This window comes from Eubalaena glacialis, chromosome 11 (assembly GCF_028564815.1).
Source record: "Eubalaena glacialis isolate mEubGla1 chromosome 11, mEubGla1.1.hap2.+ XY, whole genome shotgun sequence".
NCBI classification, from domain to species: Eukaryota; Metazoa; Chordata; class Mammalia; order Artiodactyla; family Balaenidae; genus Eubalaena; species Eubalaena glacialis.
In genome coordinates, this window is record NC_083726.1 from 64,380,962 (window position 1) to 64,392,973 (window position 12,012).

Below are 12,012 nucleotides of genomic sequence, written 5' to 3' on the forward strand. Positions count from 1 at the left end.
GGATCTTAGTTACAGCATGTGGGATCCCTGACCAGGGATCGAACCTGGGCCCCCTGCATAGGGAGCACGGAGTCTTACCCACTGGACTACCAGGGAAGTCCCTCTTTTGGTTTTTTAATCTCATTTTTATAGTAACAACACAGCTGCAACAATAAAGGCAGCTGTCAGTTATCAAGTGTTTACCATGTGCTGAACAGTATTATATGCCTTACCTCCATCAATCCTGACATATATGACATGGCAATACAGTTTGTACTACTGTTATTCCCATTTTACAGATGAAGAAAAAAGGAGTTAAGTAACTTGCCTAAGATGCAGAAACTAGGAAACCCACACCCAAGCCTGGGTGGCCACAGAGGCCGTGCTCTTAACCTTGAGGCTACATTGCCTCCCTGGCTCATTTCTTTCTTTCTTTTAAAAATAAATTTATTTATTTATTTATCTTTGGCTGCGTTGGGTCTTCGTTGCTGCGCACGGGCTTTCTCTAGTTGCAGCGAGCAGGGGCTACTCTTTGTTGTGGTGCACGGGCTTCTCATTGCTGTGGCTTTTCTTGTTGAGGAGCATGGGCTCTAGGTGCACGTGCTTCAGTAGTTGTGGCACGTGGGCTCAGCAGTTGTGGCGCACAGACTCTAGAGCGCAGGCTCAGTAGTTGTGGCGCACGGGCATAGTTGCTCCGCGGCATGTGGGATCTTCCCGGACCAGGGCCCGAACCCATGTCCCCTACATTGGCAGGCGGATTCTTAACCACTGTGCCACCAGGGAAGCCCTCCCTAGCTCATTTCTCAGCCTCTTTCAGAGTCTCACAAATGCATCAAGGGATCATTTCTGTGCTCTGAAACTAAGTTACAAAAACTGCAGGAAAATACTACAGGCTATTTGAATTTATAATGTAAACACAGCAATAGCCAACAATGGTAATAAAACTAGTATTCACTGTGTGACAGGCAGTGTTCCAAATGTATGACAGATACAGGTATTAATGCATTTAATTGTCACACAATTCTACTTAGGTGGGTGCCATTATTACTTATGGTTGAGGAAACTGAGGGCCAGAGAGGCTAAGTAACTTGCCCGATCACAAGAAGCTGGTAACTGGCAGAGCCCGGGTCATCTGCCTCGTGCACCCACAACATTGCTCCCAGTGAGCTATGAGATGAGATATCAGTGTCTCTCAGAGATTTGGGGGGAAGAAAAATTAAGTCTTAAATATTTTTATACTAATACAAAAATGGATACATTTTGGAATAAAATATAAAATTTGTATAAATTTTAAAAATTTAAAACTTGTGGCTCCTTTTAGTTCCACTCCTTAATAGGTGGGAACAGGTGGGATTTGTCCATTTTCCTTTTCAGCTAAGGTTATGTCAGTGGACCAATCTGGGACTAGTTCTAGTTTGGGTGCCTAAATCTTCACTCCATCTTGGTCTCAATCTCCCCTCTGTCCATTTCAGTTTTGAGCCTTACAGAGAAAGATGAAAACTCTCGAAAATTCACCATGAGGGAAAAGCTATATCCACAGTTTCCTGACTTCTAAAACATGAACCCTAAAGTCTTTCACTGCTGACTTTTCAGAGTAAAGGGGAAAATTATACATACCTCTCCCAGGTGAGAGTCTCCAACAGGTCCTTTGGTCTCTGGATTAACAATAACTACTTTCACTCCAGGTAAAATCTAAGAATCAAAGAGAAAACACAAAGACTGGGTTCAATTAAATCTAATGACCTCTAGGAAATGCAGTTCCCTGCCCCCATCTCTTCAGTGAGGTGAGGGAGTGTACAAAGGCAGGAGCTGAGACGGCGCTCATGGAATCGTGCTCAGTGGAGACAGAGGTATAACAAGATTCAACCTCAAAAATAAACCGGAGGGACTTCCCTGGTGGCGCAGTGGTTAAGAACCCGCCTGCCAGTGCAGGGGACATGGGTTCGAGCCCTGGTCTGGGAAGATCCCACGTGCCATGCCTCAGGGCAACTAAGCCCGTGCGCCACGACTACTGAGCCTGCACTCTAGAGCCCACGAGCCACAACTACTGAAGCCCACGCAATGGAACGAAGAGTAGCCCCCGCTCGCCACAACTAGAGAAAGCCCGTGCGCAGCAACGAAAACCCAACACAGCCAAAAAAAAAACAAAAACAAAAACACCCCACAAAAAACAAAAACTAACTACTTCTACACACAGACCACCTTCCCAATGGTTAACAGAACAAATTACCTTTCCAGACTCTGAGAGGAGCAGACTCTGGGGGGCACCCCGTTCCACAAGACGAACCCTGCAGAAAAACAATATTTACAACATAAGAGCCTTAAAAAAAAAAACGACTGCACCGCATCTACCACAGCTACATACACTGCCTCCCCAAACCTCTAATCTATCTCTCCTCACATTAGAGCAGAGTTTCTCAAACTCAGCATTACTGACACTTTGAGTCAGATATTTTGTTAGAATTCTTTGTGAGGCACTATCCTGTGTACTGTAGGATGTTTAGCAACATCCCAGGCCTCTACCCACTAGATGTCAGCAGCATCCCCTTGTTGTGACAATACATATGTCTCCAGACACTGTCAAATGTCCTTTGGAGGACAAACTCTCCCCAGGCTGAAAATCACAGCACTAGAGACGCTCTACCTGTGCAGCCTGGGTCATTGCCACGGGCCACACCGTGAACACAGCCCAAGTCAGTGGGACTCAGGAAAAGGTCCCAGAGCCCTCCGCTAGGAGCTCCCCTTGGGGCATAGCTACAACTCACCTGTGAGCTGATGAGGAGGAAGGCTTTTACTCCTGGGGCTCAGATAAAGTGTTGTTTCAAAAACCCTACTCTGCCTCATTTATTCTGTCTGTCTCAGTCATTTTTAAATTTCCAGAGGAAAGAGTCTATCCATTTTAGTGTAATTTATGTCAAATGTTACAAAATACCAGTATTACATTTTAATATTAGAGAACAGTGCAGCAACTGTGAGAATTAAAGCTTTCTTCTTATAAATGTAAACCTTATTAGGTATTAATAATGAAAATGAATTCCTTCCCTTCTCCCATCCCCCTGGAAGACACCAACAAAAGGAAGGAGTGGGGAGAGCTGGCTTTCTTGAGGCTCAGAACTTTTTATGCTTAGGAATGCTAATAGAAAATAAGCATAACCAATCTACTGTACCTGTCATGTCTTAATGATTTCAGATCTACATACACAGTAGTTGGATCAGGCCCTGAGGTTCCCTAAAGAAAAATAAATGTATTGTTTATTGAAAATTAACTGAATGGTATTTCCACATTTTACATTTTCAAATCAAGAAATAGATAATTTAGTCACATACATGAAAAATCCAAACTCTATTTTGAACGCTCACCCTGTCTTCAACCAGATGAGGCAGGGCTATAACGAAAGAGACTCCTGGCCCAGCTTTCTTCTCATCTTTCTTTCCTTTCCTCCCCCAGGAGAGCAGGCTTGGGGGCCGAAGCAGCACTGAAAGGGTTACCAGGCTGAGGAGGGTCCTCAGCCCTGGACTCAAGGCAGGGATGAGACAGACCAGCATCCATGGGACTTTCAAAACCAGCACTGGCCCAAGATGTCAGCAAGGGGCCCACAACAGGCTCCAAAGTTAAAGTGTCATGATGCTGCTCCAAAGTCATCCGACCACAGACACAGAGGACCTGAAAGTATCCACCCATTTACGCCACCTTCTTTGACTCTCACTCTTGTCCATGTCTATATTTGCCTTACGAGCTCCCAAGCTACATAAAATCAGACTCAGTTCTTTTCTGTTTTTTCAGCCTCTTTTCTATTATTTACCCACCAAGATAACATGGCAAAATTGCCATCTGGCTGGAGAAAAGAATGCAGGCTTATTTGTACTTCTTTTGCAAAAAAAAAAGGCGTAAAAGGTGGAGGAGACAGAAAACAAAGGGTAACATATAAATAAAATTCAAATCGGACTCAGAAATCTTCTCGACTCATCGTCTCGGACCATAAAACCACTACTGAGAGTAAACATTTACATTAGCGCTCAATTGCCGGGCACGGCTCCAAGTGCTTGGCACCTAGAAACTCAGTGGTTCTACAGAATGACCCTGTGAAGGACGATGCTACCATGTTCATTCTACAGATGGGCAAAATAAGGTACAGTGAAGTACAAATAAAAAGCCCAGAGGCCTACAGCAACTAAGTGGTAGCCTGTGCTCTGAGCCTCCCACACAAGCAAGATTTCATGATAGTCACCTGCAAACATATCGCTACATTGACTCTTGATCCAAAAGTGGTGCTGACAGCCCGAGGGGACAGACCGATGTCCTTGAAGAGCTTGGAGAAGGACTGCTGGAGAGCAATGCGGGGCCGCTCCTCAGCCACCACCACACACGTCCGGATGCAGGAGAGGTTGATTCCCCTGGTCTGTAAGACACCACGCATGGGAGCTGAGGTCAGCAGGATCACAGAAGTGCTGAATAAGGAGGGCCACTGCTCTATCTCTTTGGTCAGGAAAAGCCAAGGAACTATGTGTTCTCACCTCAGACACCCAGAGAAAAGATATGCCTTTTCAGAAAATGCCAAGGAATTCCACTCAGTTCATTACCCACTGGTCAATCTGCTCATTCTCTATTTCTTTCCTCTTTCACCTAAAAATCTTAGGTTTTCAGCAATATATTTTTAATCCCTCTTCATTTCTGTACCTTAGATTTCTATTTCAAGTGCAGAGATGGGACTGAGAGAAAAACAAATTTAGCAACATAGATATCCAAACTCTTATCTCTTTTTTTCATTCTTAAGGTCACATTTCTCTACTAAAGAAAATTCAGTGTTTTTTGACTCTCATATGCCAGTTAGACATATGATCGTTGGATAGACTCATGAATGAGCGACCTTATCTCTGGGGCAGTCGCCAATCTCTGAGATTCTCAGGCTGCAAATTCTATTGGGAAAAATCCTCTTGGAGGTCACAGTTTCTGTTCATCTTCACATAAAGTCATTTCTATTCAGCCTCCTAACCAGTTTTACCTTCCTCTCCACAACGTAAGAATCAGAGTAAACTCTGAAAGAGTGCATTAAATTAGAAAGTGAAAGAGATAAACTTCCTGAGGTTTACAAACAGCTGTTTGCCTAGAAAAAAAGCAGGCAGATATGTCTGGCCAGCCCAAGGTGGGGTATCATCACGCCTGGCCCATTTCTCTCAGGACTGTCTCCTGGTTACGGCTGCTTCTTACCTTCAGCACCTCCACTTGGTTTCCAAGCCCCTTGGTGCAGAGCTCCATTACTGAATAGGAGCAGAAAGTGTCTCTTATTTTGTACTGGTTGACCGTGGAGAGCCAGAGGAAAAGGTTGTTTTCCAACTCCATAGGAGGAATTAAGATGGACTGGTGACCTGAATAGACACTGCAATGAAAAATGGCAAGAGATGACATTATCAATTCATCCTAGAACACCATCAATTCAGCACATATTTACTGAGCATGAAGGACAGGGTTGGGTCATATTAGATATAAAGGTCTAAGAATCAGCCTTGTTCCTATGCAACTCACAAGATACAATAACTACAGAATAAAGCAGACTGTGGAAGGCGGTAACTGAGATGTGAATAAAGGCCATCAAGATCACAGAATGATGAGCAAGTCACTCAAACTGGGAACGCAAGGGGCGGCAGGTGTTTCACTGAGTCAGTGACAGTTGAGCTCAGGCTTGAAGAATGAGTAGGAATTTGACAGTGGCTGGAAAAATGGGGAAGCTGGTGAGGGCATTCCAGGCAGAGGAAGAGCATATGCAAAGGCACGGAGATATAAAATTACATGGTGTGTGTAAGGTTGTCAGAAATAGGATTCCAGAGTGAAATACTAAAGCATAGAATGCCTGGGGAGTGGTGAGAAGTGAAGCCAGAAGGGTCAGGGCCAAACTGTGAAATCACTGATCTATTATGATATGAACGAGTTTAGAATTTACCCAGCAGGCTGTCACTACAGCTTGAAGTTGGGGTAAAGCTAGTTACACGGAGGGGGGATTGGAGACACGAGTCACTAAAGGCTGAGAGACAGTTAGGAGAGGCTGCAATAGTCCAGGTGAGAGAGGATGAGGGCTTGAACCCTGACAGTACACCCAGGATAAAAAGGAAGGAATGTCAGAGTCCTATATCGTATGTACAATCTCCAGCCATGAATCCTCAACTTCCTAAACCTTGAATGTAGACCAGAATAACTAGGAGCCCAGGAAACCTGTATTTAAAAAAAACACTGGAATTGTGGTCTCCACCTCTGGAGATCTAGGTTAGTATGTCTAGGGAAGCCCCATTAATTTTTTTTTTTCATAGACCCCTAGGTGATTCTTATGTAGATAGGTTTAAGAATAATGGAGCCAAAGGCTATGCCATTTAATTGGAAGTGTGACATAAAGATATAGAGTTGAAGATAAAGCCCAAGTTCCTAGTGTGGGCCCCTAGGTGGACGACGCCATCCTAAGAAGAATGGGAACACAGAAGGAAGATGTTGAGTTGAAGCATTCATGAAGATGCCCATCAAGGAGGTGAAAATGCAGGCTGAGATGAGGTCCTCTGGGAGGAGAGTAGAAGGAGTTGGGATCTGCTATCCCACAAGTAACAATGTGGCCAATGTGCTGCTTTCCAGCCACATGCTGTCACCCATCTCATTACATTCCTTCCTGCCAAGCCTAGTGGGTGCATTCTGGCTGACACAGTACAACATTTCACCCAAGTGTCATCCTTCTACTTGGCTCTGCTTCTAAAATGAGGATGACAGGATGGAGCACAGAAGAGGTAGTAAGATCACTGCCCTTTTGTCTGAGGCATAAAACTAATAGAAAGAGGGAATACAAACAAAACCAGACAAACATCGAAGATACATTACATGCACAAATTCTGGAAAACATCAGCATTTTAATGAAACTTTACCAAATTAAGGGAGCAAACGGAAGGATGAGATGGTCATAGCCCCAAAGATATTCCCATGCATTCTGTTTCTTTGCTTTTCCATGCCTACCTGCAGAGACACCAGAGTGCAAAGCCAAGTCCACAGTAAGGGTCAAGGCAGATGGCGATCTGCCGAGAGGAATACAACTCACACTGGAGCTTGATGGCTCTACAGAGAGCATTGACCGCAGAGTGGGACATCTGGAAGGTAAGGAACATGGAACAGGATGGAACTGGCATCCCACAGGCAGAAAAGCAGCTCTAATGATAGTTTTGAGAAGCTTCCATTCCCTCCAACTCCTCAAAATGATGTATATTTTTCATTGCTTCAAAAAGCCTAATCTAAGTCTAACTGAAGGTAAGTCTATCTGTTAATTTCTCAATATTGAGTTTTATGAAATACGAATCTATGACTTCATACTGGCTTGAACTAACTCGTGTTATCTGTTAGCTTCTATGCTAGGTTCAGAACACTTCATAACACAAATTCCTTGGGATAACTTATTCCGGAAGAGCCAATGCTTTTATTTAAATATAGCAGTGGCCCTTGATCCTCTGCCTACTGGTCTCTGGTACAACCAGCTGGCCTCTCCACCTGAAGTCCCTGGGGCAGTGGTCATCTCTATTTTTTGCAGACCTGGCACTTTACCAGCATCCAGCGAGAGAGTAAATATATCCCAACTACTCTACCTTCACTCCCGTAAGCATGCCAGTTGTGGAGACACTAAAATCAAGGTATGCCAGCATCTCAGGAGTGGGTGGTTTGTACAGCTGAGGTAACCTTTTCCTGGGTAAATCATCTGCAAAGAAAAGAAGAAACCCGATGTCAATCAGACACGTCGACAACAAGATCCTACTGTATAGCACAGGGAACTATATTCAATATCCTCTGATAAACCATAATGGAAAAGAATGTGAAAAAGAATATATATATATGTATAACTGAGTCACTTTGCTATACAGCAGAGATTAAACACAACATTGTAAGTCAACTACACTTCAATAAAATTAAAAAAAAAATCAGACACGTTGGAACTCGAAAATCATTGCTCTTCAACCGGTCTTCTGTGGCTTTGCTATGGCCACACTTAGCTTCTGGCATTTGCTAAAGCTTAGGCTTCTCGTATTTAACCAACCAGCTCACATATGTCACTCCTAGAGGAGGGTTGGGGTTGAGGGCACCAATAGACAATATAAACAAGGAAACTACATCAGGCAGATGTATTTACTAGACGATTAGTGAGGGGTAATATAACATAGTAGCTGAAAACACAGGCTAAAGAAGCAGACTGCCAGTGTTCAAATCCCAGCTCTGCCATTTCTCAGTGATGTCATCTTGATGTTATTTAACCTCTTTGTGTCTGTTTCCTTATCTCGAAAGTGGTAATAATACCTGCCCTCCCAGAACTGTTAGTAAGTTAATTCCTATAAAGCACTTTAAGACAACTCAAGAAGCTTTACTTGTTGTTATGCTGGTTTCAAGTTCAAGTTCATTATTTACAGTTTAGTACATGTCACAGTAATCATGGACTGCTTTAAAAGTTGGACAGTTTTTCTCCAAGGTAACATGACTGATTTTAAGAATGATAATCTAGAATTGGGAATTATCTTCCTTTGCTCTTTTATGATAACCTCTCCCTTCCCTCCAAATTTGCTTTATAAGTATGTCATATCCAAAGATATCAAGGATGTCTTTGTCCCCAGCCATGCCTCCTCAATGGCTCCTTTGGCTTTCCAGATCAAGAAACGATTCTGACTCTGACTTTTCAATCTCTGTATCATTGGGCACTCATCTCTGGTCAAACCAAAGACTTTCTCTATCACCTTCAACCCACCTCTGTGTAGGGAAGGGCCACTCAAGTACCTAAAGAAACCTTTCTGTTGTCTGTATCACAGACCACATTCCAGGTCTTCCTGAAACGTGATTGAGTCCAGTAACCACAGTAGATCTATCTACATCATTAACACCAACACAATCCACTTGTGTTACATATTATAAATGACTTCGTCTATATCCTTAAGTAACAAATGTAAAAAAATATAGCTCAGCATCTGGACACAATAACCATAAATAGATGTCATCCCTGCATTTAAATCCACATAAATGTCCCTGAAGTGGACACTACGTGATACTTACTGAAAACTGGTAGGGAGGAAATTAACGGTTAAGGGGCTGGGAGGGGAGCCAAACTGACTGGGTCTGAATTTCAGTTCTGCTACTTACTTAACCTCCCTGTGCATCAGTCTTCTTATCTGTAAAATGAGGCTAAAACTGGCTCCTATCTAATACGGTTGGTAGAAGGAGGAAATTAGGTAACACATGTTAGATGACTGCCACATGGTAAGGGCTCAATAAAAAGTTAGATGTTGTTATTACTATGATTGTATACTGGTGCTTTACATTATGTCATTTAACCTTTATGACCCCATGAAGTAGTTACGAGTAACAGAGGATGAGGATTTACACCTGTCTGCCCAACTCCAAAACCCACACTCTCCCCTCCACCACCATCTCCAGCTATCCCAATGTCTTACCCCCTTCTTTAGTATGAACACCATCTAAAATTCATACACTTTATGGTTTTCAAAGTATTTTCTTATTATGTTGCATTTGATATTCTCAATAAATATGTGAGTCAGGCCAGGGTAGGTAGTATTTTAGGAAAGGGTAATCTCAGACAAGGTTATACAGAAAATAAGGACTGAAGCTTGAACCAGAACCAGGTCTTCTGACTCCTAGTCCAATGCTGTTCCAGCTCTATCACATCTGGAAGTCAAGGGTCAGATCTTCCCCATACTTTATGTAGCCCTACATGTCTATGGTCACATCTGGCATAAACACCTAACCACTGTTTGACGATGCCAAGAGTAACAGCAAGCCACGTTTTGTTTCCAGAGTTCTGGCACACTGTGATCTGCTTCTTTGGATCTGGATGTTGCAGTATCCAGTCCTTTGGTAACTCAAACTGAGTGGATATTAAGTTTTGCCTCTGTCGTAGCAGGTGGAATGGGCTGCAACAGAAGAGCTGTGTAAACACCTTTGGAATAAGAATCTAGGAAATCTCGGGGCGTGAATGTTCTTGCCCCCTCAATGCCTCTGGAGAAATCTCCCTTTCACCTGTGTCAATGATAGTTGGCCAGGTTTTCACATCCACAGCTGCTGCTGCCTCTCGGGACCTCAGTAACCTCATTAGGGTCTGCGTGGTGAGAATGCAGGCTGCTTTGCTGACCTAGAAACAAATGGACAAAAATAAGCACCACGAGGCTTAGCCCCATGTAGCACCATAGGCTCTGGCTGCTACTAAAAGCAACTCGCACATCATACTGGGACAGGGCAGTACCAGGTTTTCAAAGAATACACACAGGACAGTGGAGGTCAGTGTTCCCCTTACGTTTGTCCTGAAAAATGCGTAACACTGAATTAGAATGATGGACTTGTTCATAACACAAGTTACTGTTTACAACAGTGATTCTCAAATATTCCATGGTTATAACCTCAGGATGGATCCCCAGATCTCTTGATGTCATGAAGACCATAATAAAATAAAAACATGGACTTCGTAGTACTCAGGGAATGAGAGGTGTCGGAGGATCATCGCTGAAGGAGGTAGTGTCTGCAACAGTCCAGGGAATATGGTGAAACACACCAGACCTAGAACATACCCTGAACTTGAGGGACTCTGTGCACTCAGAGGAACACGCTCTCCCACACACCCGCACGTGGAAACGCATGGGGACCAACTTCCCTCACCCCGCAAACTGTGCCAGTGGAAGGAAACTCCCCTCCCTGCTGCTCCGGCCTACTTTGCAGAATATAACAAGGGCATTTTGCCAAACTGAACTTTGTAGTAAAATCATCTGTGGCGAATGCGGTTTTTATACTGCAGGCTCCAGTTGCGGACGGAGCAGCAGTCCTTAGAGAAACAAATGTTACATAAATTGGAACTTTGTAACTCTTTGCTTTAAAGTACATTAGGATATGATTAGAATAAGATTTATCTTACTTTCTTATGATAGTATACTTCAATACTATACCAAGTGAATTTATAAGACTAATTAACCCCCCAAAAAGTGACCTGACACGGGAGAATTCAGTTTGGCATTTAAAATTACCTTGGTTACCGTGCAGAAAAAATATTAGGACTTTTTTAAGAAGAGGGAAAAAAATAAGTTTCATGGAGAAATACTAATGACAGCTTCACTTCCTTAATGTTCGTGATAAAAACACAATCCTGTATCTCACCAAAAACTGCTTTCCCACATTCCTTCATTGGAAAACGCTGGTCACTTTGATCAGATAAAGGAAAAGGAGGTAGTTTGCAGGAGACAGATTTGACTTCCTGACTCAATTAGACTGGAAAATGAGTAAGGATCCTTAGTTGTCTGACTCTGGGTTTTATGAGATGAGGACAAGGCAAGCTATACCCGGTACTTACATCAACAATCATGCGGACGGTGGGCAATGTGGCTGTGAGGTTCTGAGCATGAGGAGGTCGGACGGTCACAGGTATGCACCCGGCATACAGGCAGCCATAGAACGCAGTGATTAACTCGATGCCTGCAAGACATAGCCACTTAGCTGCCTGGTTTGTCACCGAGAAAGCAAAAGCCAGGGCTTCCAAAACCAATTTATTTATTTATTCCAAAACCAGTTTATTAAATCATGTGCCAGATGGGTTCATTAGACCGTAATTTAACAGAGACATTATCAGAAGAAATTTTTTAAATTTAGAAGAAATTGAAGGTAAAGAAGGACGCATATAAAACAACTTAAAAAAAAAATATAGAGAAGCCAAGAATAAATAACGAGATAGGAGGTCAGAAGTAAACTCTTGAAAGATACCTGACGAAGGTATTTTGACATCATTACTTGATATTACTTAGGAGAAATAACTGCAAAAATTAGGGCTGCTCCACTTGGAAAATAGAAGAATGGGAAAAGGAGAGATGAGGAACACCTGAGCTTTCTTTCACTCTTTAGAAGGCCCCTATGTGAACAGCAATTGGACCCCTGAGATGTCACTCCCCCAGTGGGTGCAGGTTTTAGGGAGGCAAAGCATCACTTGATACGAAGCCTCTGCAATATCAGGACTCGAAGGGCGGTCTCCTTGGGAA

The 12,012-nt window shown here is 43.1% G+C and overlaps 1 protein-coding gene and 1 non-coding gene across 4 annotated transcripts in view; both read right to left on the reverse strand.

Moving 5' to 3' along the window:
- Nucleotides 1-12,012, reverse strand: part of DIP2B (disco interacting protein 2 homolog B) — a 227,997-nt gene that overhangs the window by 4,845 nt on the left and 211,140 nt on the right. For all 3 annotated transcript variants that reach the window (XM_061205791.1, XM_061205790.1, XM_061205789.1), the window contains 9 exons: nt 11,334-11,455; nt 10,016-10,127; nt 7,588-7,697; nt 6,968-7,098; nt 5,189-5,357; nt 4,209-4,379; nt 3,147-3,208; nt 2,210-2,267; nt 1,597-1,671 (listed from right to left, as the gene is read on the reverse strand). In XM_061205791.1, coding sequence (XP_061061774.1) covers nt 1,597-1,671; nt 2,210-2,267; nt 3,147-3,208; nt 4,209-4,379; nt 5,189-5,357; nt 6,968-7,098; nt 7,588-7,697; nt 10,016-10,127; nt 11,334-11,455 — 1,010 coding nt within the window. The remainder of the gene's footprint in view (nt 1-1,596; nt 1,672-2,209; nt 2,268-3,146; nt 3,209-4,208; nt 4,380-5,188; nt 5,358-6,967; nt 7,099-7,587; nt 7,698-10,015; nt 10,128-11,333; nt 11,456-12,012) is intronic.
- On the reverse strand, nt 24-96 carry TRNAR-CCU (transfer RNA arginine (anticodon CCU)). The gene has a single exon. It is a non-coding gene; the product is annotated as a tRNA-Arg (tRNA).